Genomic DNA, 24,458 nt, shown 5'->3' with positions numbered 1-24,458 from the left:
ATCCTTTCACTGTGTTTTTTCACGTTCAGAGTAACTAAAAATATGGAACATGCAGCAAAGTCCTTATTAACACAATCTCATTTGCATGCCGATGTGTTTGTGAAGGCTTACATTTCATAAACAGCATGCTCTCATTAACAGTGAGGGCAAGCTTTCTAATCTTGCCCAAAGTTTACTTTTAATTAAGATTTCTCAATTGCTTCGGCTCTCTGTGAGACTTTGCCGCCGAAATCCATCTGTGTTCACGTGTTTGTTTTTTATCAAACTCAGCACCTGTTTGTGTTGGATTTGTACGCGCGTGTCCATGCGTCTCATGTTGCACCGGCTCATGTGTTCACTCACAGGCGCTGGTGCCTGGAAATATCTTGGGAGAATGAGTTAAGAAACCCCATCTGGTGGGTCATTTGAAGGTCCTTCACCATTCTGATGACATTTTAAAAAATTGCGTTTGGAATAGCATGTCAGAGAGTAGCTTTATCCATGGGTTTAGTGTAGCATTTTGAAAAGCTGGGGAGAGAAAAAAAAGTGCATGTATAGATGGAAATGTGTGTATGTGATGACATCTTCTATCACTGTGTTTAATTATAGATCATAATATAGTACATTTCCTCTTTAAATTACCAGCTGTGACATGGACAGACTCAAATACTGTAATATTTAAAACAAATATGGACACATAACTATGTCACGTGCTATCACTAAAACCCTTTTCCCATCAATATTAGCCTGTGTATGCAGGTTTTTTAAGCTCAGGAAAACCCATTAAAAAATAGGTGATAGAAGCAGGTATGTGGTATGTCACCTTCGACATTATTGACAGGCTGGAAAACAGGTAAGTAAACAGTAGAAAGCAGCACGAAGGCCAGTCAAAATGTTACTATGGTTATTTCTTTTTTATATTTCCTACTTGTTTAAACCCTCTCACTCAAACTTGGTGCCGACTAAATTTACCTTTACAGATACCTGTGACTATTGAGGAGCCATTTGTCCCGGGATTGAATGCCCATTGTAACCTCGCATAAAATAAAAAAGCTGATGTTAGTGGGTGTCATGCTGGGTTCACACTACACAACATTTTTGTCTGTTCCAACAGCCGCTATGTCAGATTAGGCGATTGTGGAGTCATAAAATCATGCCGTGACTTGGCTGACAGGTATGACAGGCTACATGTTGGTCCAAGACCATTCATCCCTGGTCGTCTTTCACGATGTGTGTGATGTCATCGGGTTCCTCTTGTCCTATTTTTATTATCATTACTATTATTTCAGTCACTGTGGCTGCTCATGTCCCAGCCAAAATATTACTGTAGTAATGTAAAAAGCGCCACCAGATGGCAGGAGCTACATTTGAGTGAAACATGCATGCAAGTTACTGAATCCTCCACACCAAGTTCCTGCAAATGTTTCACTATAAAAGCCTGTTCAGACAATAATGGGATTCTCTCAACTGAAATGATAATAAAAAATAAAATACAAATAGAAAAATACAGAGTGTCTCTGCTGTTTCACGCCATCGTTTTTTTCTTTTTCACTTTGTGTGGTAGTCCTAGAGGAAATATCAAAAAGGTTGGGGAGTTGTTAACAAACAGTGGTCCATGGCAGCACATCGCTCTGTGTTTCTATTGGTCAACAGACTTTCTGTCAGGCTGTCATGAGGCGTCTCGGTTGTGGCGTCGGTTGTCATCTACTATGAAACACAACACCAGATAAAACCATGGATTATCACATACAGTACGACACTCATTGCCATTCACAATGCGAGCCGACACCGTATGTCACTACGTCGGGCTATACTTGGGCTGGTATCGTTTAGTGTGAACCTGGTATTATCAGTTTTTTTTCCAGTACGTTTACATGGGCTACGGTTACATGATGGCTTCTCATTCGGAATGAAATAAATCTGAATGAAATCATTTGGAATTAAAGTTTTTCCAGGTAGTGTTCATGGGAAATATTCATTCCGAATGAGGGTTTACACGGGAGATCAGTTTAATCGCCTTTATTCGGGTCTGCGCAAGGTTTGGGGCAGGGAAAGTTTCTGATTGGATAGGGGATGGGTGGATGTTACGTGTTTACGTTTACCGGAAGAAAACACTGTAGTCCTCGCTCTGGATAACAAGATGCTTGACGACGCTGTTCTTAGTGCCTTTTTTGGGCGTGTTTTGCTTATATTCTTAAAGCAGCAGTACGACAACAACCTTGTTCTGCTAATGCTTCGTCTGTTGAGGAGGAGAAGACCTTTTAATGGGAATGAATGTAAACGGTCATTCCGACTGAAAATTAAATCCGATTAAAGGAGGTGGTTTATTCCGTTTGTCATTCCGAATGAAATAATTTTGTGTGCATGTATACACTCATTCCTCTTTAAGTTCATTCTGGCCTTTCTGCACATGCTCGTTTCCTTGCCCTTCTGGCGCGATGACGTATATAGCGCGCATAGCAATGGGCTGCATAGCAACGGGCTGAGATAGAGCAGTCGGACTTGTTGCACTCACCGCTTTCCATTCGCCACAGCACGGTCTTCTATCTCCCTTCTCCTCCTCAACAGATGAAGCACTAGCAGAACAAGGTTGTTGTCGTACTGCTGCTTCAAGAAGAAGTACTACAGTGTTTCTTTCAGGTAAACGTAAACACGTAACATCCGCCCCGCCCCCTATCCAATCAGAAACCTTCCCTGCCCTAAACCTTGCGCAGACCTGAATAAAGGCGATTAAACTGATCTCCCGTGTAAACCCTTATTCGGAATGAATATTTCCCATGTAAACTACCTGGAAAAACTTTAATTCCGAATGATTTCATTCAGATTTATTTCATTCTGAATGAGAAGCCATCATGTAACCGTAGCCACTGATGAAGATCATGTGATATGATCAAAAGCTCCAGAAAAGCTATTTTTTCAACTGCTTAATATGAAGTCAAGAATAAAATTTCAATCTCAACTTTATAACCAACGTGGACAAGACATCCTTAAAGTGCTAAGGAAAAAAAAGGGAATGTCATCTACTATTCTTTATTTTTTAACTGAACAACTGAACAATCTGTTCAATGTGATATGATCAAAGCTCAAGGACAGCTACTAAATGGGCCAAAGCTACAACCAGCTTCATAATGTGAATGTTTTATTCAATACTTTATTGCAATGTTTCTTTCAAGACCTTACAAATATTCTGTACAAATATTACTAAGTCCATTGCTTGTTTTTGTGCTTTTTGTGTGAATTAAAGCTTCACACATAGAGGCAAGCAACCATACACAAATACATGAATAAAGAAAGAACAAAGTGCAAAAATACAAAACAACTATATTCACTGTTCAATTTTTCTGGGCAAGAACACACAAGAATATTTATTTCCATCACCCTGATGGCATAGTTTTATAGTACACAGCAGTGCACACCTTGGCAAGCTTGTGGCAGTCTCAGCCTGTGCTCAGATGGCTCTGAGTGCATCTTTATACTTTATATGATAAACACCTTTGTAAGAAAACAGAACAAAAATTCTGAATTATTCTAGTGTGATGAAAAGGAGAAGTTGGACTAAGTGGCAAATTATGGGCTAGTTTTATGTCTCAAGCTTGGAGAATTAGACAAACTAGACTAAATAACGCATTTATACAATATCAAATCAGTTTATCTGATGCACGTCAAGTAAGAAGGCATACTATTCATATTGTCTTATAATTTGTTGGTTTAAGACTAATGTAAATGGAAAAATTGTAGTCTGCCTTGTAAGCCAGTTTGGGCTAGGCATCTACTGACATAAGATACACAGACCCCCACTGTGAGTAGATTTTTATTGTTGGACACGGTTTAGTTTATCAAAATGTCACAATATTTTAGCACTGTTCAGTCATTCAGAGAATTCATCAGCAGTCAGGTAAAAGTCATTTGAAAATCTTCAGGGAAATCTCCTCATGGTTAGGGTTGCAGCGGTGCAGTGGTTTCAGAGTATGAAAATTCATGATTATCATACCATGTACATGTGTTTACCTATGGTATATAATAATAATAATAATAATAATAATGATAATAATAATAATAATAATAATAATAATAATAATAATAACTAGTCCATTGGTAGCTTTGTCACCTTCTACCTATGCCAATCCTCAATGCCTATGTGCAGTTTCACATAGATTGACCACGTCAGTGAGTAGAAAAGACAGAATGACACACTGACAGTTTCTGTGATTATGTACAGCATACCATACCATGACTTAGTCATACCAAAAATTAGAAAAAAACAACAACACTGGTCCACAGGGGGAGCCACAACGATCGGTCGCATTTTAGCCATTTTTAAGCATTTTTCTGTTGTCATAGCGCCACCCAGTTACCAATTAAAGTTACATTTCTCCAGTCACCTTGAGGCGTCCTGTTCTACATATTTACCAAGTTTAGTAAAAAATCAATATGGCGGTTAGGCCTAGAAAAGAAATTAGCTCTCTAGCGCCCCCATTTTGTTTGATGGGGTCAATAATGGAGGGGTCCCCTCAGATTATGTGTGGTCATATGCCTACAAAGTTGCGTGGTGATGGGTGAAACCCTTGAGATGTTATACACCTTTATGTGATGAGCCACACCCTCCGCAATATTCATTGCCTTATAGAAGCTCAGTTTTAATAAGTTTTCCAACTTTTGCCAAGAGGGAACTTTAGATATTGGTCCCTAGATTATGTTCACCCAGTTTCATGCAGATCGGTCAGACTTCCTAGGAAGAGATCGATTTTAAGTGTTTTTCAAAAAATTCAAAATGGCGGAAAATCTATATAACTGTAAGTTATGGGTTCTTGAGGCAAATTTGTTTCTCATGAGGAGAGGCATCTCTGCAAAGTTTCATGTCTCTACGACATACGGGGCATGAGATATGCCCATTCAAAGTTTGCAATTTCAATCGGTTGCTATAGCGCCCCCCTTTGGCCAATTGATGTAATATTGCTTCATTCGCATCCTCCCATGACCCTCTACCACTGTGCCAAATTTCACATGGATTGACCAAGTCAGTGAGGAGAAAAACGTGGAACAGACACACCCACAGACAGAGTTTTCATCATTATATAGTAAGATAATAATAGTGTAATACTGTTTATAGTGGCACTGTGATATTTGCTGCAATGGTTACTGTACCATGAAAATCTCATACCCTTGCAACCCTAGTGTACAGTTGTAGCCACGCCGGCAGTACAAGGAGCAAAAATCTAAGGGTTTATTGGTAAATCGATGATCACAAAAATTAAAAAATCATCTCTGTTTAAAGTTACAGTTAGGTGTAAGATCTCCTGCAGTTTTAATTTTGGGGTTCAGTCAAAGATTAGATTAATGACCAACTTTTTCGTTTTTGCCCTGTTAGGTTATCCACAAAGTAACAAGACGTGAGCCAAAGAGTTCACACATCAAGCACACCACCGTGTGACACAGGATATAAGGCTGCTCGACAACCATGCTGCTTTCACAATGTGGGCTGTGCAGACATCGTGTAATTCAGAAGCCATCATTTGATCATGAGTTCAGTGTAACCATTTCAGACAACACTGACTGTCTTTATTAAACCAACGTGACAGGACGAATCCTTTAAGCCCACAGATACAGATATGCACTTGATCTTCTGCTACGTTCATGCACTAATACAATTTGGCATTTTCTTGAGTAATGCCATTGTCATACTTGCAAATCACGCTTTGGAACATTTATCATATGCCTACATGTCACCTAGTTGCCACTTTGGGCATGTTGGCTGCCTCAGTATTCAGTTAAAGTGTCACTTGGAACAGGACTGTTACAAAACCAAATCAACCATGACTGAAGTCTTAATGATTATACCTCCAAGGACTTGGAGAGGACAAAACTTAGGATATCTCTAAAGACTTAGTGAGATATATCTTGTGTTACAATAACAAAATCCTCGACTCAACTGACTTTTATGTCACAATATCAATATTATATTGATCTACTGTGCGCTCCTAGTCTGTGTGTTTGTGTGTATGCTCCAGTTTGTGTTTCTGTGTGTGCGTATAAGTGTCTGATGCTTGTTAGTGCATGGATGTATAAGACCGATGATACTGAAGTTATGAGGAACAGGGTTGTAACGAGTGTTGTGGAGTACTAGCAGCTTATTTGCATATCAAGCTGAATGGAAACCTTACAGAGGAAAGCCTCCTCAGCCTTTCTGTCATCAGTGCGCTGACAGCCATTGTTCAGGGTCCACAGAAGTTTCTCTCGCTCTTTGTCACATGCGTAACACACACACACACACACACACACACACACACACACACACACACACACACAAATATATGAATCCTCACACATAAAAGGAAACTAACACGCACTGAAACACAAACAAGAGCACAATGAAACAGGTGCACACGCACACATGCACGTCCGCTAATACTAAACACAAGCATATAAAAGAAAAGATACATTCATACTCACCCACACACACACACACACACACACACACACACTGTGCGGGGAAGAGTTGGTTTGTGGATGACAGCTATTCAAATTTGTTGTTCATTATGATCCACGCTAAGCCGAAAACATCATGACGAAGCAGGTTTTAAAACACACAATCACACACTCACACACACACACACACACACACACACACACACACACACACTGTGCCAGAGGCCATAACTCAGACCGTGTTGCTGCAGGATGAAGGCTTTTTAATATTAAGCTGTCGGACGGCAGAGGCCTGAGTCACAAAGAAATGACTAAGGAGGTTTTCCGTACGCCAGCACACAACACACACACACACACACACACACACACACCCGATGGCTAGTAGTTCTGTCAGTCACAGACTGAGACCTATTGTCTCACTGACCTTCATAACCGTAATCATCCATTGCTTTTTACTTGTCGGAGTAACGTTTTGTGGTGATTTAAAACTCTTCAAATAGCACGCTTGGAGGAATTTCACCCTCTGACAGCAGTTCTTGACCCACATTTACTTCTTACGGAACATAATGACAGCCAATGAGAGACATAATAGGAAATGAGTGTTGAAAGACAAAGCCTAGAGCCTGAGGCATGTGTTGGTCATTTACACTGCAGCTGCCGTGATTTTGACTGAGCTCCACATTATATTTCAAAATGACTAGAGTGTTGTGTGTGAGAGTTTAGAGGTGTGCCATAAGGGACAATGTAATGTGTCTCAGACCTGTACTCAGGACAGAGGCTGAGCTCCAAGTATGGGTCACAATCAAAATTTGATACTGCACACATTATCCCCAGAATATTAGAAAGTCATAATAACAAACATTAGTCTGTAACAGCTAAAAGAAGTGTTTAAACATCTGATACCATTCTAAACTTAATGGCTTTTGGGGAAACACTGATAGCTTGGGTTGATTTATTGAGACTGGATATTGCCAGATATTTAAACAGCACTGTAATAAAACATTATCAGGATATAAAATCCCAAATCCGGTCTACAATTCGAGACAACAGCAGTATTTATTGGACTGTCAAAGATCATGAGACTGTCATCACTTCACCAGTGTATTCTAACTTTAAACACAGACAAGCCATTAAAGCTTCAGAAGGCAGCCGTCCCCACAGACATCGCCTGAAGCCAACAGCTTTAATTCATCCACCATTTAAACTAAGTACAGTGTGTTTGATTTAAAACACTCGGTCATCCTCTCCACAGACTTTTTCATAACGTCCGCTCAGTGCATTTGTCTGTTTAGCTTGAGCTCTTTTGTAAATGAAAATATAAGGGTTTCAGTCATTTTAATGACTGCCAAGGAATATTTCATCTCCCGAAAGAAGCTTCATATCACAAATGGAAATGTACTGAACAACTCCACAAAAGCAATGTCCATAAAAGCAAAGGACGGGGGAGAAAATGAAAAATTAAGCTAAGACAGAACCTTCTTACAGGCTCTGGCTTTTTAGATATTTGGGCATTTAAAAAGTCCAACTCACCAATAAAAAGTAAAATGTATCAGCAGGCTTAAAGTGTTGAAAACCAGCCAACATTTTCTATACACAAATCTGGCAACAGCTTTGTGTGCTCTGTCATCTTGGGGTGCTTTCTTTACTGCAGTGACAAGATCCAGCTGATAGATGGCAAACTTTGGCAACTAGACTTTTTAAAAAAGGGGTGAAGTCCGCACACTGTTGTAGCTCCTCAAATGTTTATTGTATAAAATCAGCGTTTTGATCACATAGATCTTTGTCAGGAAGACGACGAAGATCTTTGTGATCAAAACGTTGATCTTCACCCCTTTTTAAAAAAGTCTGTTTACTTGATAGTCCTGCACCTGTAATATCTTGGATGTGCGTGCTCTACCCTACTTTGTAAAGTTTGGCAACTAAACATAGGGGGCCATTGTGGGACAGTTTAACGAGTGACCCTGTTAACTGTTGACTTTCATCCGGATGCATCCTCGTATGCTCGTAGTAACTTAAGTAAATGGTTGGCATATTTGAAATTACAGTAAAACAGAAAGGCATTCACAAGGACACCTACATGTTCAGTTTGTGTTTTGAACTGCTGCCGTCACAACGAGCAACCACAGCACATATGGCTGCAGTTGGTTAATACTCACTTGTTCAACGGAAACACCGGACAACACTGTACATATTCTGTTCATGATTCCCACTGAATGATGTTAATGTTGTGGTCATTGCCCTAGTTAGAGCAAATAACGTTATATTTTACAATAATGTCACAGTTAGTTTATTTGTTGGGACTACCTTTGCTATGCAGTCTTAACTTAGCTGATGTTACTTGTTTAAGAATCAGTTTTTTGAAGCCTGCTGCTACTGTTGGAGCAGCCGAGACAGGAGTGTAAATATAAGCCCCATTTAGATAGGAATTGTGCAAATTTGCAGGAAAGCCCAATCAGTCTTCTTTCAGCATTGGCAGTATAACAACAAAATCGGGGAGTGCGGCAAAATGCTGCCTGCCTACTTTTGTTTATACAGAATGCGCCTTTTTCGGGGCAATGGGGGGCGTGAGCAAGTAACAAAACGTGTAGCTCAGCGTGTGACGTAAACAGTGACGTGGGAGGGAAGCCGCGGCTGGTTAGTCCTTCTGCGATTCTCTCATAAGTCAGTCCGTCTTTCACCGTCCCCATCATTTAACAGTTAATGGCCTCTTTGTTTGCGAGGACAAGGAGGCTGCGCAATTCCTTGTCTCCCCTGTTGCTCATCTTTACAGTGTCTGTCAGGTTTGTGTTTCCCTCTTGCTATTAGCTGCTACTAGCACAAACCCACCTACCTCATCGTTTTGTTGTTCCTTTTCATTTTCTGGTCAGTTACTAGTTAAAACAAAATTTGATGTTTTTTTCTATATAAGCTATATATTATTCAATTAAATGATTAATTTCTTACTTTCTTTGATATATTTGTCGGATATGCAATGATGATTGCTGGGTATTATGTATGTTGATGCTGTATAATGTCAAGTCTCTATTTGTGTCGAGACAATACATGCACGATAGCTTGCACAAGGGCCCATCATTATAGTGTGCACTAGGGCCCATTGTAACTTCTTTATGCCACTGAGCTAAGAACTGCTTGCGTTCAAATGTGCGCGTATTGTAGGGAGATGCCACCGCAGTAATAGTGACATGTTTACTGCGAGTGCTTCATCTGTATGCAAGCACAATAAATTTGGCTTCATATACATATTCATATCCAACTTGAATAGTTACATAATGTGACCTGTGCACATACTTAAGATATTCCAAGCATAACAAATCTGTTTTGTGATGCCCTTCTCACCCACTGATGCCAGCTTCTCTTCTGTACACTAACTGGATCACCACAAGGGACAATGGTCTCATGCTTGTGACAAAAGAAATCAGTCATGTTGTGTAAATGTATGACTGTAATCCCTCCAGATACACCCCCTCCAAACCCCCCTAATAATGGTACAGCAAAATATATCCTGGATATGTTGTGTTCTTTAGTGTGCCTCCAACACATGCAGGCTAAATAGTATCCATGGATGCATGTGTTTGAGCTGCAGCATTAGCAAGGCCTAAGAAATCTACATGAGACCCCCTACCTCCCCATCACTTACCCACACCTGCTGCCTTTCCCTGAAATCCAACCTCAGTGACAGCTCAGTTTTTATTCATGTCAAGGGATAACGTTTGCTTGAAACTTCCACAGTGCTGTTATTATACCTTTATGAGGGCAGTTCCACAAACATACACTCTGCATTAACATACAACAACCAGCTTAACCTTTAACTGACACCTTTACTTGTTAGTGGACTGATGAAACAGGGTTCATTTATTAGGCAGTTTAATACGTTGTATTATAAATAACAGAAGGCTTTAGTAGGTTAAATGTATAGCTCCTTCCTGGCATGCTTTGAATAAGCCTCTCATTATCTTTAATCTGTGTGTACGTGTGTGTTTGGCAGCAGGATAAGGTGTCATTAATTGTTTGCAGAAGGTAATAGAGGAGCTTTGCTACGTGTTTATTGCACCTATGGATGCTTGTGTCTGATTACCCTCACGCACAGGCGTCACAGGAAAAAAAAACATGACGCAGTGATGTGAAAATGACCTTGACTTTAGGTGTTTGCCACAATTGTTTCTAAAAAGGGATGGAAAATGCGAGAAATAATAAAGGTCCTTCACGTTCCAACTATGGTACTTAGTGACTTCAAAATGCAATATCAGTGTGTGTATGAGGATTGCCGAGCTGAATATATCTCCAGCTCTGCAAGATTTAATGCCAAACGCTGCTAAACATTATAATCAGTGTAAATAAATCCATAATGCTAGAGAGAGTGCAGAGCATACCCCAACCTCCAAATAACTGTTGATGTGGTTAAACATCCACACATGCACACACACATACACATACACAGGCACAGCGTGATCTGAAAGTTGCTGTGCCAGAGCTGAGCATGTCAGTGGTTTCCAGTGGGTAACTCCTCTTGTGCTTTCATGGCTGCGGAGACTCAATGACATCCCTTTACGTCAGATTAATGTTACAGTGGTTATTTGCTGTGGGTGGTCCGCTGCCACTCATTTTCCGCAGGGTAGAGCAAGGGCAATGGAATGCACAACAGCAAAGAAAATGAGCAGGGAAAAATAGAGGTTAGGGCTACTTAATGCAAATAAATTGGCAGGGGTCTTAAAGTGCTACTGCAGGCAAAACCAATCAACAATCGGAGCCTGGCCGACAAGAGCTTGGTCGGGGTTTATGTGCCCGGGCATGTCCAATCAAAAGCGCAAAGAACTCACCCCTATTTTGCATAATCATTGGTATCAGCAACCCAGTTTGAGCTTCTACAGTAAAGGATATGAGAAAAACGGCCTTAGTCTGAGCATGCCATTGCTTATGCTACAAATATTTAAGCTTGCAAGAAAGTGCAACATATTGCAGGACTCTGCAATGTATTTTGGAGCTATATAAGGACCATATTTAATATGAGATACAAAATTATGCTCACCATTACTGACCCTGCTATCCTTGTCATTTTATCTTTAGCCCTACTTAAACCCCATACTAAAGCAGTAATGGACTGCACTTTCTTTTGCATACGCAACTAAAAACATTAAAAACAGACTGTGGTAGAGGCCTGAGGGTAAATGTAAAAGATCTGAAAAGCTTTCCCTTTTAAGGTTTTTTTTGCAGTGTCTGTTTCGATCCCTTGTGAGCACAAAACTATTTTGTGTGCATATACAATATTAGGTCTGGGACCGAATGTATAATGTAACTTTAAAGGCCTCAGTACAATTTATGTTTTTGCATATACAGTTATAAATCTAAAGGATGAATTCTATGCAGGTGGAATAAGCGCATGAATCTAAAAACAAACATCAGGAAAAGCTCCCACAGATGGTCGCTGCATTATTTGGTCCAAGAAAGGAACAGATGTACCGCCTGACATTTAGAATGAGGACAATTTGAACAAACAAAACCAGAGGCTTCTGGTGAAAATGTACAATATTGCAACAAAGCAGCAGAGCACCCAAAATGAACAAAGAGAGAAGATTTTAAACGAAACTTGTAAATCTCTTTCGGTATCTAACAATGGCACATAACTACTGAGACGTACATGCAGAGTTTGACAGAGAAGAAGAATCAGTCACCTGAAAGTAACATAGTAATTACAGAAAGGGTTGCTGGATTTGCAAAATACAAAAGTAAGAATATGAGAAACTGACATATTAAAGAAATTACTATTTGCTGCCTTTAAAGTCCCCCTCCCACCAGCCCATTAGATAAATGACCTTGATGGTACTGACCAAAGTACCAAAGTTTCACTAGAGAGGTGTTTTCAAATTCCTCTACACTTAAACTCAGAGATTCAAACATTGCAGGTGAAGCAAGATTAGATGCGGAGGCCCAACGCTGTCTAATACGGGAAACAGACTTCAGCACAACAACAAAAAAGAAATGTGAAACGTCCAGCGCAGGATTGTCACAGTAAAAGTTTTTTCAATGTAAACCCGATCATTAAGAGCACACTTTAATGTCGTAGCAAATATGATCGCGTTTCACAAATGAAAAATGCTAACTAAACTTACCATTATGATATGTCTGCTAGTCGTTGATTTTGAGCCTCAGTCAGACCCAGACTCCTCATCTGAGTCTGGTCTGACTGAGGCTCAAACATGTATGGCTGAATCTCCCCAATGTTTCCACTAACGCCAACGCTAGCCATCTTGATGTGCACTGTACTTTCCCTAGTCACCTAGACCTAACAGCAGCACTGTGCCAACTTTCTATGTGCGGAAATCAGATCAAACAAAATAATAAATCAATAAGTATTAAAACGTCTTTGGAGTGGGAGTTTTAAAGTTTGACAGTTGAACTCATAAGTCATTACCACGATACACATTCCCTGAGCCGTCAGTCGCCAAGCCATCAAGCAGCCTGACTAGGAGAGAGGTGGAGAATAACTACTGTTCTGCTAATTAAGACTGTGTATGACTCTATTTAATCTTGTCCAGTCTGAACTATAATTTGCATATTTCCCATTTGAAAACACATTAGAAAAGAACAATCACTTCTTCAGCAGAGAAGTGGCCATCAGTATAAGAGTGGAGAACGACTCACTCCCCACCTCCAGGCTGACATTATTGGATAAGACCGCCAAGCCGTAGCAGAGTCGGTGGAGCCAGAGACATAAACCCTGAAGCATGTCCTACCCTCAGGCAGATGTCGCATGCCACAAGATAACGGCTGTCACAGGGACACCAGGGCAGGAGAAACAGTATCAAGGGGAGACCATCCTTGACCACGAGTAATCGTCTCATTTGTCTAAGTCGTCTCATTTGAAAAAAGGTTGATGTCTGGTTTGGGGAAGATTGCCATATATATAGCAAACCATCAACGTGATGATACTGGGAAAGTAGCGTATGTCTACAGAACTTTGTTTTGTTGTCTACCAAGTCTTTCTCGTAAAACAGTTGCAAAGCTGTTTTTTCTCAAAAGTTTGAAACCTGCAATGTTAATATCCATGTTTACTAGCTCGCAGTCTTCCTCTCTGCCTCTGTTGGTGCATTTTGTTGTGCCTTGATATGTTACCCCCACCTGTTACTCACTGGAGCAGTATGAAGCCATTGGCTGCAATGCGTATTGCGTCACCTGCATACCGGCTTGGATGTGTATCCTTGTGTATGTCCACAACTTCAAACAAAATGTGGATACACACATAAACATACTGCGTCACAGCATTAATAGTGGAACTTTGAAGTAATAGTTTGATGTTTGGGAAATACATTTATTTGCTGTGTGCTGGACTTTTTCTTGGCCAGGCACAGTTACTTCCTGGAGTCTCCACTGGATATCGTCAGCCTTACGGTGACAAAGCAACATGTCCCTGTATGCTCGACCAAGAAATAGTTTAGCACAAAATCCTCACTAGACGTATTGTCATTTTAAAACAAATCAACAACAAACATTTAATGGCGTTTATTAGTGAGCTTTAGGCAACCCAGACTAGCTGTTTCCCCTTGTTCCCAGTCTTTATACTACGCTAAGCTAACTGGCTGCTAGCTGTAGCATCTAACTATCAGCAAGAGAGCAATTAAGGTCGAGCTGTTACTTAAATAGTACATTTTAAACCAAACGGCAACCTCCAGGGCTGAAAAGTGAAGCCAACACGGAAGTGCCAAAAAACTGCAGTTCTTCAAATGGCCACTTGAGGCTGACTCCAGAAGCCAGTCAATGCCCATTGACCCCCACGTTAAAATGCCCAACTTTACCGCAGAAATATTTATTCACAGCCAGGTACAAGAAATTGTTTTGGTTTCTATAGCTAATTTCCCCATTTATGGCAGCGTCTCGCCCAGATATGGTCACTTCTGGCTCCAAAAAATCAAAATCAAGATGTCAAGATAAGAGAGATCCAAAAATGCTGAACACAAGGCTTCAAAATGGGGGTCCACAAACCAATGGGGGACGTCACAGTAGCTACCTCCATTATTTTTACAGTCTATGATTTAAACTCTATAGTTATGTTGAAATATGGCTGAAACCGAGAAAGCATATCCCATCGTTGTGGGGGGAAGGAAGACAGCTCCTTTATCTTCTCCTGGCATTACAGCCACCCTTTTTGTTACTTAAGAAACCTGTGTTCACCCTGTCATGTCAAGGCTAAGCAGTGCCACACCTCTGTTGAACCCCAATCACAGAGCACAGTTGGATAGCAGAAAGTGTCAACAGAGATTGGATAAATAGAAAATAGGTCGAGGGGAGTGAAACTATAAGAAATAAATAAACTGGATGAGGCAGGTTTCTTGGCCAAGGCACTGGCAAGCGTCTACTGTGGTGATTCGTCCTCCAGAAAAAAAGTGAATCCTTTCCAACCTGCCTGGTGAACAAACTCAATCTGCTGCAAAAGAAAACTCGACTGTGGTATCTTCTTTAGCCCTGAAATATCAAATACCTGGAAGAATAAAAGTTGTGAGCACAGAAGAGGAGGATTAGAAGAGGGAACAAGTACCTAAGAACTTTTTGTACAAAAAGGCAAGTCAAATAATACTTTATTGGAAATTATTACATTACAGCTGGGTTAGTAAATGGCTCCGTGTGTGTGTGTGTGTGTGTGTGTGTGTGTGTGTGTGTGTGTGTGTGTGTTTGCATATGAGCTCCTGCTAAAAGCTCCTCCACCCTTCCAAACACTTTCCATAATCCTCCATTTCCTGCTGCGTGTCAGCATCTGACATCAAATGAACGAGATGCCTGTCATGTCTCTTTCTCACTCTCTCATATGTCATCACATCATAACCTTTTTTTCACCCTGCTCTCGCTTCTTTCCCAAAATCCTCCTTTTCTCTCCTTGCATTTCTTTTTTCTTCTAATCCAGTCGCTCCCTCACTGTCAGGCTCTCCCTTTGTCTCTCTAACACCTCCTTTCACCTTACCCTCCATTTTGCATTTTACATGTGTAGAAACAAAATTAAGCAGGGCATTGTGCTTGGCCACATGACGAAGCACTTTGCTCTGATCTATGCATTTCAGCCTTTGTTGGAGCATTAGAATTCAAAATTAAATATGGCACCTGGCAAGTTGGTTAGTAACTTAAAGGTCCAGTGTGTAGGATTTTGGGCAAAAATCCTACACACTGGACCTTACACATGTACTTTAAGAAATCCACCATCATTCCTGTGCCCAAGACAGCACAACCAACCTGCCTGAATGGCTATCCCCCAGAGGCACTCATCTTCGAAGTGAAGTGCTTTGAACAACTGGTTTGCCTACCGTCTTAATCAATCCACAAAAGACACAATGGCACACATCCACCACACCACCCTATTTCATCTACAAAAGAAAGGGAGCTATGTGAGATTTCTGTTCACTGACTACAGTTTAGTGTTTAACACAACAGTTTCATCCAGGCTGGTCATAAAGCTCAAGGAGCTGAGATTAAACACTGCATTGTGCATGTGGATCCTTGACTTCCTGACAGGAAGTCCCCCAGTGGTGAGAGTGGGCGGACACACCTCTTTCACCCTCATCTTTAACACGGGTGCACCCCAGGGCTGTGTTTTGAGTCCCCTACTGTACACACACATGTAGCCATTTCAGACTCAAACAACATGATTTGTTTGCTGACGACACAGCTGGCCAGATCACAGATAACAATGGAAAGACCTACCTGAAGGAAGTAGAGGATGATGGTGGACTTTGGGAAGGAGCAGCCAAGGAACTACGCTCCCTTTAATATCAACGGATCCTCGGTGGGGAGGGCGGAAAGCTACAAAAACCTTGGTGTCCACATCACTGAGAGCCTGACCTGGGGACCGCATACTGTCTCAGTGGTGAGAAAATCAAGGTCGAGACTACTTATCTGAGACGTCTCAGAAAATTGCTGGGAATCCCCTCAAATACTGAGAAATTTCTTCTCCTGCACCATCAAGAACGTCCTGATGGGGAACACCACCACCTGGTATGGAAACAGCACCAAACAGGACTGCAAGGCCTTGCAAAGAGTGGTTTGCTCAGCTGAACACACTATAAGCGCTGCTCTAACCTGCATACAGGATGTTTATATTGGACGCTGCAAAAATAAGGCCAGGAGAATCATTAAAGATCCCAGCCACCCGGATAACTGCCTTTACACTCTGCTGAGGTTGGGAAGAAGGTACCAATTACACCAAGGCAGCACTGAGAGGCTCAGGATGAGTTTCTACCCTCAGGCCACAAGGATACTGAATGATGACCCTGCCTAATCTTTAATATTGATTTTAAGGAAAATACCGGCCATATTCATTTTTACAGAGACATGTTGGCGGTAAGTTAGTTTGCAGTACATTCCTATAAATTCTTTATAGTTATCATTTGTTTCCCTCAACTGCAGACAGAACCAGCCCTTTATTTGCTACCGTCCCCTTTTCTGGTGGGCTTTTATTGTGGAAAAAATGTGATGAGAAAATAAAAAACAGGACAGCAAAGTGGTGAGTATAGCAAGATGATATTGTTGTGATGGAATTAGTGATCTTATCATGTACATTATGTTGAGTTTACTATGTTCTGTTTGATGATTTGAGTACAAGCTTTAATTGGAGAATTCACACCATGTTGAAAAGACATGTTCAACCACTGGGCTTTTTCTGATTAAAGATATTTATATCCAACAAATCTTCTGGGGAATTAATTTGTGTAATTAGCAAAATCTATATTACCTCTGGCCATTTAATCTTCCTCATGCACCGCGTGCAAATAATATAAAAACCACCTTACAAGAAATGCTGTGATCATATATAGTAGATCCAGTATTAGCAGGTATCACACAAAATACATTTAAATTGAGAGCACCAGCCAAAAAAAATCAAAAATCATTACCATACAGGGGAAAAAGGCTGCACCTTTTCTAGCTTGTGTTTCTCACATGTGTGTTTCTGTTCTCCATTAACATACTGATGACACAAACACACAGATATTCAGCCCTGTCTACTTATCACATATAACTGGAAGGCTCGGGTGTATAATGGCATGTGTGCCCATGTGACATATTAACATGGATTTAAAAAAATCATTGATGGGAAATGATATCATTAAGGAATATCGCCCAGAGCTACTGTCCAAATCCCACACATCCCATCTTGAAATGCACACACATGCATGAATAAAACCTCAGTCGCATATGAACACATAGACACAATTGCACGACAAGCAATATATGTGCACAGGCACAATGGCAGTATTTACTGACAGTATCCTAGGGGTATTTTAATGCTGATGATTGAAAATTAGTGTAACATACAGAAGGTGATAACTAGCTCAGCTGTGACACACGGTATCTAATAACGAGAGGGAAGATAGCGGCAGTGTCAGGGAGAAACAGGATGGCAATGAAAGCAAATTGGAAGGTAAAGGGGAAGAAAAAAAGGCGAAATGACAGTAGGGAATGAGAGACAGTGTGAATAACTACAGCTTAGTGTGTGTGAGGGAGAGCAGCACCAGATTTATGCAAACTCAGAAGTCCATCCGTCTCTCCAGCCAGCACTCTCATCACCACATTACATTCAAGACACTATGCACAACATACACTGCCATCCTGCATGGCTATTAGCACATAGCAGCCACTTCATTATAAACTTGTACATCCACCCCTCCTACATTGTTACCTTTACAACACTGCAGTCACTTCATTATTTAGTAGTGAGCTCCCTTCCTTTAGTATCATTACCGCAGTGCAGTCCTTTCATTAGACAGCAGTCTCAACAAAGACTCTCTTGAGCCACGGCCATCCACGGCTTCCTCCACCGCCTCGTGATGTTGCAGATTGCCCGTCCTATTCCCTTTTTTTTTTTTTTTACCTCCCTCACTGCCCAACGGGCTGAAAGCTCAGAAAATTTCTCATGCAAAGCCTGTGCATTCAAGCTCTACCGCTGTGCTGGGTGATATGACTAAAAATCAATATCAAAACACTTATATATTAACCTTTACAGTGGTGATTTCATGAGTTCAAAATATATTTTGAAGCACAATTGTGGCTCAGAGGCAGCTACAGCACGTCTGCATTAAAAATCTGTGAATCATGTTTTAACTAAGTCGTTAGGACATTAGCACTTACCTGTTGCTCATGCTTTTGTTTTCAAGATGCAGTATTAACACAAAAAGAGGCAAACTGAAGTGTGTTTTCCAGCTCCCACAACATTCACCAACGATCCCCTCTTACTTACTTTTCATTCAAATGTATGTCAAATCTTTTGGCCTCAACTAATCTATCGTTATCTGCACATTGCCTGCAGTAGGTTCTGAGCAGATTGCTTTCGCAGTGACCTTCAGGAGTTGATTTTTTCTGCCAGCAGTATCTCCTTTCTCCTGGTGCCACAGGGCATCAACCCATGAGCTCCAATGTTCCAGTGTAGCTGCCTCTCTGTTGTCTCTGCCAGACCCTCATGTCTACAGGGATTAATTAAACAAAATGACAAAAAGCATATTTTTCCCAACTGGTATTTAGCCGTGTATTTTCTTGAGGTTATGAGATATCCACTGCTAAACTTCTGCCACTACTCCAACACAAGGGAGATTAATGGATATTTTTTGTTGTTGTGGTGGTGTGATATTTTCCCCATTGTCTATGCTTGGTATAGTTCCAATAGACAGGGAGATGGTGTAGTTTGCAATTGCCGTGTTCAAATGAGTAACAACGAGGTCAGTCTCATTAAAACTTGCTGCAGTATGACATCATAAATACCAGGGGACGTGTGGATATGTTAATATGAACCATTTGACTCAATGTGATGGACATTAATTTGACTTTTCAAACAGATAACTTTAAATATGACAGTAAGTGTCGAAATAAACCAAAACCTATATGACTGGACCATGTAGGAATTTAATTTGAAAGGACAGACACAGGAAGTGGCCACTCTCAGCAGTCAGACAGGAGTCAGGTTAATTTCCAGGGCTGGTACCTGCGGTTATTCCACAGGCTAGTTAATAACATGTCGGGCAGGAAATCCAAAGTGTGGGATCATTTTGAGAAGGTGAAGGACGAACCCAAGGTGATATGTAAACTCATCTTCATTGGTCGACTACAAACATGACGTATCATCTGAAACATGGAAGTAGCTACATGCCCATTAGCCCACAGCGTCATTAACAGGCGGCTCGCTCAGTGTGTGACGTGCACTTGTAGATAAAATATAGGCCTATATTAATGAAGGGTCATTAGTACGGTTTTGTATTTCTCTGTAATGTAGCACAGTGTTAACAATGTTACTGATACTATTCTCTCTACTATTCTATTTTCTCACACCTTCAACTCAAACCATTGTGTTGCCCCGCCCAAAATATATCATTTAATAATTACGTTAATATCATAAACATGCAGGCGACTAGTCGACTAATGGCTCTAAATGACAACTCGCCCTAACTGTGCTCTGTGCGATTATGAGATCTGAAACATCAAAATAGAGGTTTCAGATTTTTTTGTTTTCACATTAAACGATGAATTTTAACACTGTAAATAAGTAAGCTATTGTAACGATTTGCCATTTCATTCCAAAATCAAGTATTTCACAGTTGCAAAAAAAAAATATAAATGATAGATACTCAAGACAAAATCGATAAATATTCGACAAGATAAGAAGTTGTACCCTCTTACTGCATGTGCAAGCTCAGCTCTGTGAGCATACATGTACTGTGTCTGAAATAATTTCACAACAATATCAATTATTGACCAACTAATATAAAAAAAGAACACATGATATAATTAACTCAAGCCAAGGGTATTTCAGCTCATCCTGCATATTCCCTTGGAGTACAGCAACCAGAAAAAAATACAAAAAAACATAAAAAATAACTCAGTAACTCACTACTCATCCCAAATTTACGCTCTGGATCAAAACAACATGAATCATTGCAGAATTTTATTCTTTAAAGCTGAAGTTAAAACGAGCTCTAGATGCAAGCAAAAAGTCCCCTTTGGGGCGACTAAGCTGTAATGGCTGACAGCCCAAACCTCTTTCTTTATAGAAAAATCATATATTTTTCATCACAGTGAGGCTTTGAACCCAAGCGTGGGGGATCATTTCAATGGACTTCTAAAGAGTCTTGGTGTCACCAGAGAGTGGCATTGAGCTGATGTGGGCCCCTGAGCAGGTTACACTGAAAACTCTGCACTGATACAAATTTGAACAGTAAAAACAAACGCACAAATCAATGATTTTATAGTATTACAAGCTGCACTGTTGTTATATATGAACACTCATTCATACAGCAGTCAAATATGCGAGAAAAACACAGATTTTTCTCATTTTAGTTTCACATTCGGGTCCTTCCTCCCAACCCCAACGGGAAATCATTACTTCCAGCCTTCTAAATATGCATATGATTAATTATGCATCTTGTTATCACTGGCTAATCTGCATAGGACTCTCATGTATAAAGTCCCTCTCATTACCATTCAGAAGGCCATCTCACAGGTGTGCTGAGTAAATATACAACACACAGTAGCTGATCAAAATGCACACACACACAAAAAACAAGCTAATAAATGGGGCCGGAGTTGCACACACACTTGTATATTCAAACATACAGACATGTTCAAACAAGCACGGACACACAAGCGTGCTCTCTCAAGTGTACAGACTTCCAGAAACTTGCACACATGCACACCTAGAGAAGGAGAGTGGACACCCACCAAGAAGCAGACACATTATGCAACCCCACTGACAGAAGGTCCAGGTTTCCCTCGTACTGGTGGCAGGTTGGGCTGTGCCAACTCATTAAGAACGCAGCTGGCCATAAGGCTTAGAGTGGGTAAGACTACAGTGGCCCTCAGACGGGTGTCTGATTAAATTTCCACACAATGCTCAAGAATATAAAAAGCTCACTGTGGCATGTATGCGTCTTCAATATATGAAACCTTCTTTAAACTGCAGCTTCATTTGACAGAGGCAAATTAAGCATCTGTACTTTACTGGATCTTATTATGCATGTTGAAAATTCAGTGGAAGTTGTTTCCACTGTGAATGCTAATTTATGTTTGCAGTACTGGCAGCTAGCTGGCAATTTACAACAAGTTTGTCCAGTTAAGAGGGTAAAATTGACTTGGAATATTGGTACAAGCAAACATACTTGCTTTAAGTAAGAGTTTTAGGATAAGAAAACAGAAATGTTCTTGCACGTGGCACATTGCTGGCTTTCTTTCTACTCACCATGCACATTTTTCTGGACACAGTTAATATGTTTTACAAAAAAGGTTGATTCTTTACCTTGTTTTCACATTAAAAAAATGAACGTTCACACTTTATTACCTCCACCAAGGAGATTTTGATTTTGGTTTAGTTTGTTTGTCAGCAAGATTATGGGAAAACTACTGGCCCGAATTTCATGAAACGTGCTGGAAGGGTGTAGCATGGGCCAAGGAAGAATCCTTTAAATTTTTAAGTGGATCCGAATAGCGGGGCTTAAACACAAATGATTTTTCAGTGTCGTTAACACTGTGAGATGCACTACATCTTTCAATCCAGCAGATGGTAGTTAAGTTCAACAGTGACAAAACATAGCCAATTGTAGAAATACGATGACTCCATATCACAATCCACAGTAACAGTAATAATTTTGGTTAATTATGAAGCTTTTTTGGGGGGGAAATATATCCACACACAGGCCTATATATTGGTTGTGGCTACAGACTGGTCTTGGTGCAGGTCTGCGCTCTCCAAGTGCCTTATAGTTTGTAAATGTTTTGTTTTTCTGTGTGAAAAAATATCATTTTTTGTTTTTACTGAGCCTACAAACACAGGAAAATTGTAGATTAATGATTGGCTTAAGCTTCATTCAAATGCTAAAAATGGAAAGTGAAAAATAAAGGGACTCACTCAGGTTCCATTTCAGTCCAGTCGTGATTGTTTGGCAGGGTCCACCTACTGGAATGAGACTGCACCAATCACCCTCCAGGCCTGTGTTCACCTCCAGTCTGTGGCTGCCCTGCAGAAACACAGCATGAATGTGAGTGTTCGCGTGTATGTGTGTGTGTGTGTTTGCCGGAGTCGATGACAGGTGGAAACAATAAGATAGAAAAAAAAAATTAAAAGAGAAAACAAATGTGGAGCAAGACTTGTTCAACTTTCCCAGCCCCAAATGAGAAGCTGAGCCTCTCTGCCCAGGGACCAAGGCTCATTAAAATAAATGATTGCTCTTGTCAATGCTGCAACCCATTTTCAGTCCCTGCTCACACTTAAAAAGAATACCTTGCCATTTTGAATTATAGTCCATTTTACTGTGTGTCACGGGGAGTCAAAAGATTTTTGTACTGACACCTCAAAAGTGTAACAACCAGCTTTTCACTTGAAGAGCAGTTAGCGGTTGTACAATTATGAATACTTCACTTGACGTGAATGTGCAGTGTATACTATAGCACATTCTATTAGCTTAGAATAAAGATATGCTGGTGAGGGAGGATGGTTGACTTTGTTAAGGAGTATTTTCTAATAGTATGTGAGGGACAGATGAATAAATGTTTTTTTTGAGGTACAGTAAAACCTTTTTATGCAGTGCTTTACAAAAAAAATAAATATGAACAACATTTCAAAAAGTCACTGTATCCCTTTGAGAAACTAGAGCATAGAGAAAAAAAAAGCATCACACAGTGTAGGTGCAAGGTAGTGTCAGACTCTTCAGGCTGAATAATGACGGTGCTCTGAATGTACTGGTTATAATAAAATGTGATGCTGGAGTGTAAAAAGGTCAAAACAAAGTTTCTCCCATTCACAGCACACAAAAAAAGATACAAAGAAACACCTCAATCTCATTACAGCTTATACACAGTTATTTGGCGAGGGAACATTGCATCTGCAGAAACTGTGGAATTCAATAATCATTATAAACACTTTGAATATCTGCAGGCTACAAGTGCCATGTATGCTCAAACTGCCAGACACCCAAGCCTAAGTTCAAAGACAAAAAGCACTGACAGCCAGATCAGTCATCTGAAAGGATCATACAGATACAGACAAAGACAGCAAAGAAAGGCACACTCAATTAAGAGTTTGAAATCTTCAAAGTGTGACATGTTTAAAGCAGAGTTTTCCTTTGCTGGGCTTCCTGGAGCTGCGGAGCCAGGGGGAAGGAATAATGGGAAAATTCTAAGCGTTGGAGCGTTTGGTGTTCAGGAAACATCCCCAAGGTTGTTTTCTATACATAAACACAGTCTCTTTGTGTAAGTGTGTCAGAGTGAGAGTGTGTGAGGAACAGAGAGAAGGGAAGACAAATGCATGTGCACCTGCAGACGAACACACACACGTGTGATCGACTTGGGAGCAATGCACCTTTTTCTGGTTAGCTAGCTGCTAACTGTGATAGCATCGTTTTGGCTCGGACACAGAGGAGAAGCGGGATGAAGATGAAACTCTATTTACACGTTATCAATGCTACCAGTCAGAGTGGACAAGCTTGCAGTTGTGTGATATGCAAACAGGCTTATGTCCACAGTGATAACAGAAAATTAGGAATAAGAAACATACGACAACACTAAGTCTAGCATACACTAAGGCAAATCCTAGCATCAGCATGCTAACATGCTCACAATGACAATGGTGACACACTGATGTTAAAGCAGGTGTAACGTTTCCCAAATTCATCATCGTATCCACTTTAGTGGGAGATGTAAAAGGTATTTAACAGCACAGTAAGGCATATTCATAAATGTTTTTTCCAAAGTGTAGCATCAATGAGTAATGTGGCATTAAAGTTGTTATGTAAAGTAATTATTATCAAATGACCCTGTGTTATATCACATCCCTTTGTGGAGGTCCATCATGGTCAAAGTGAGCATGGAGCCCAAACTGTAACAAACTGAGGTATTATGACATTTTTGGAAAACCAAAAAGCGATTTCAGCAGGAAGCAGACAAAGGGTTTACAATATGTGTTTCAAGGATATATACAGGACGTCAAACTCACTCAACAGCAAAAACTATGATATAATGAAGATAGAAGCTAAAGCCTAACGCAGAGATCACAGTGTAAAAGTGAACCACCACATCACTGCTGATCGCCACAGAACTTT

General features: G+C 40.4%; 1 protein-coding gene across 4 annotated transcripts in view; it reads right to left on the bottom strand.

Moving 5' to 3' along the window:
- The window catches only part of tpk1 (thiamin pyrophosphokinase 1), a 102,460-nt gene that overhangs the window by 12,745 nt on the left and 65,257 nt on the right, over window positions 1-24,458 (bottom strand). For all 4 annotated transcript variants that reach the window (XM_049564989.1, XM_049564988.1, XM_049564990.1 and 1 more), the window contains one exon: window positions 22,271-22,379. In XM_049564989.1, coding sequence (XP_049420946.1) covers window positions 22,271-22,379 — 109 coding nt within the window. The remainder of the gene's footprint in view (window positions 1-22,270; window positions 22,380-24,458) is intronic.

Source organism: Epinephelus fuscoguttatus, linkage group LG21, assembly GCF_011397635.1.
Source record: "Epinephelus fuscoguttatus linkage group LG21, E.fuscoguttatus.final_Chr_v1".
NCBI lineage: Eukaryota > Metazoa > Chordata > Actinopteri > Perciformes > Serranidae > Epinephelus > Epinephelus fuscoguttatus.
The sequence above is the reverse complement of the archived record's forward strand: the minus strand, read 5'-3'. Positions and strand labels throughout refer to the sequence as shown.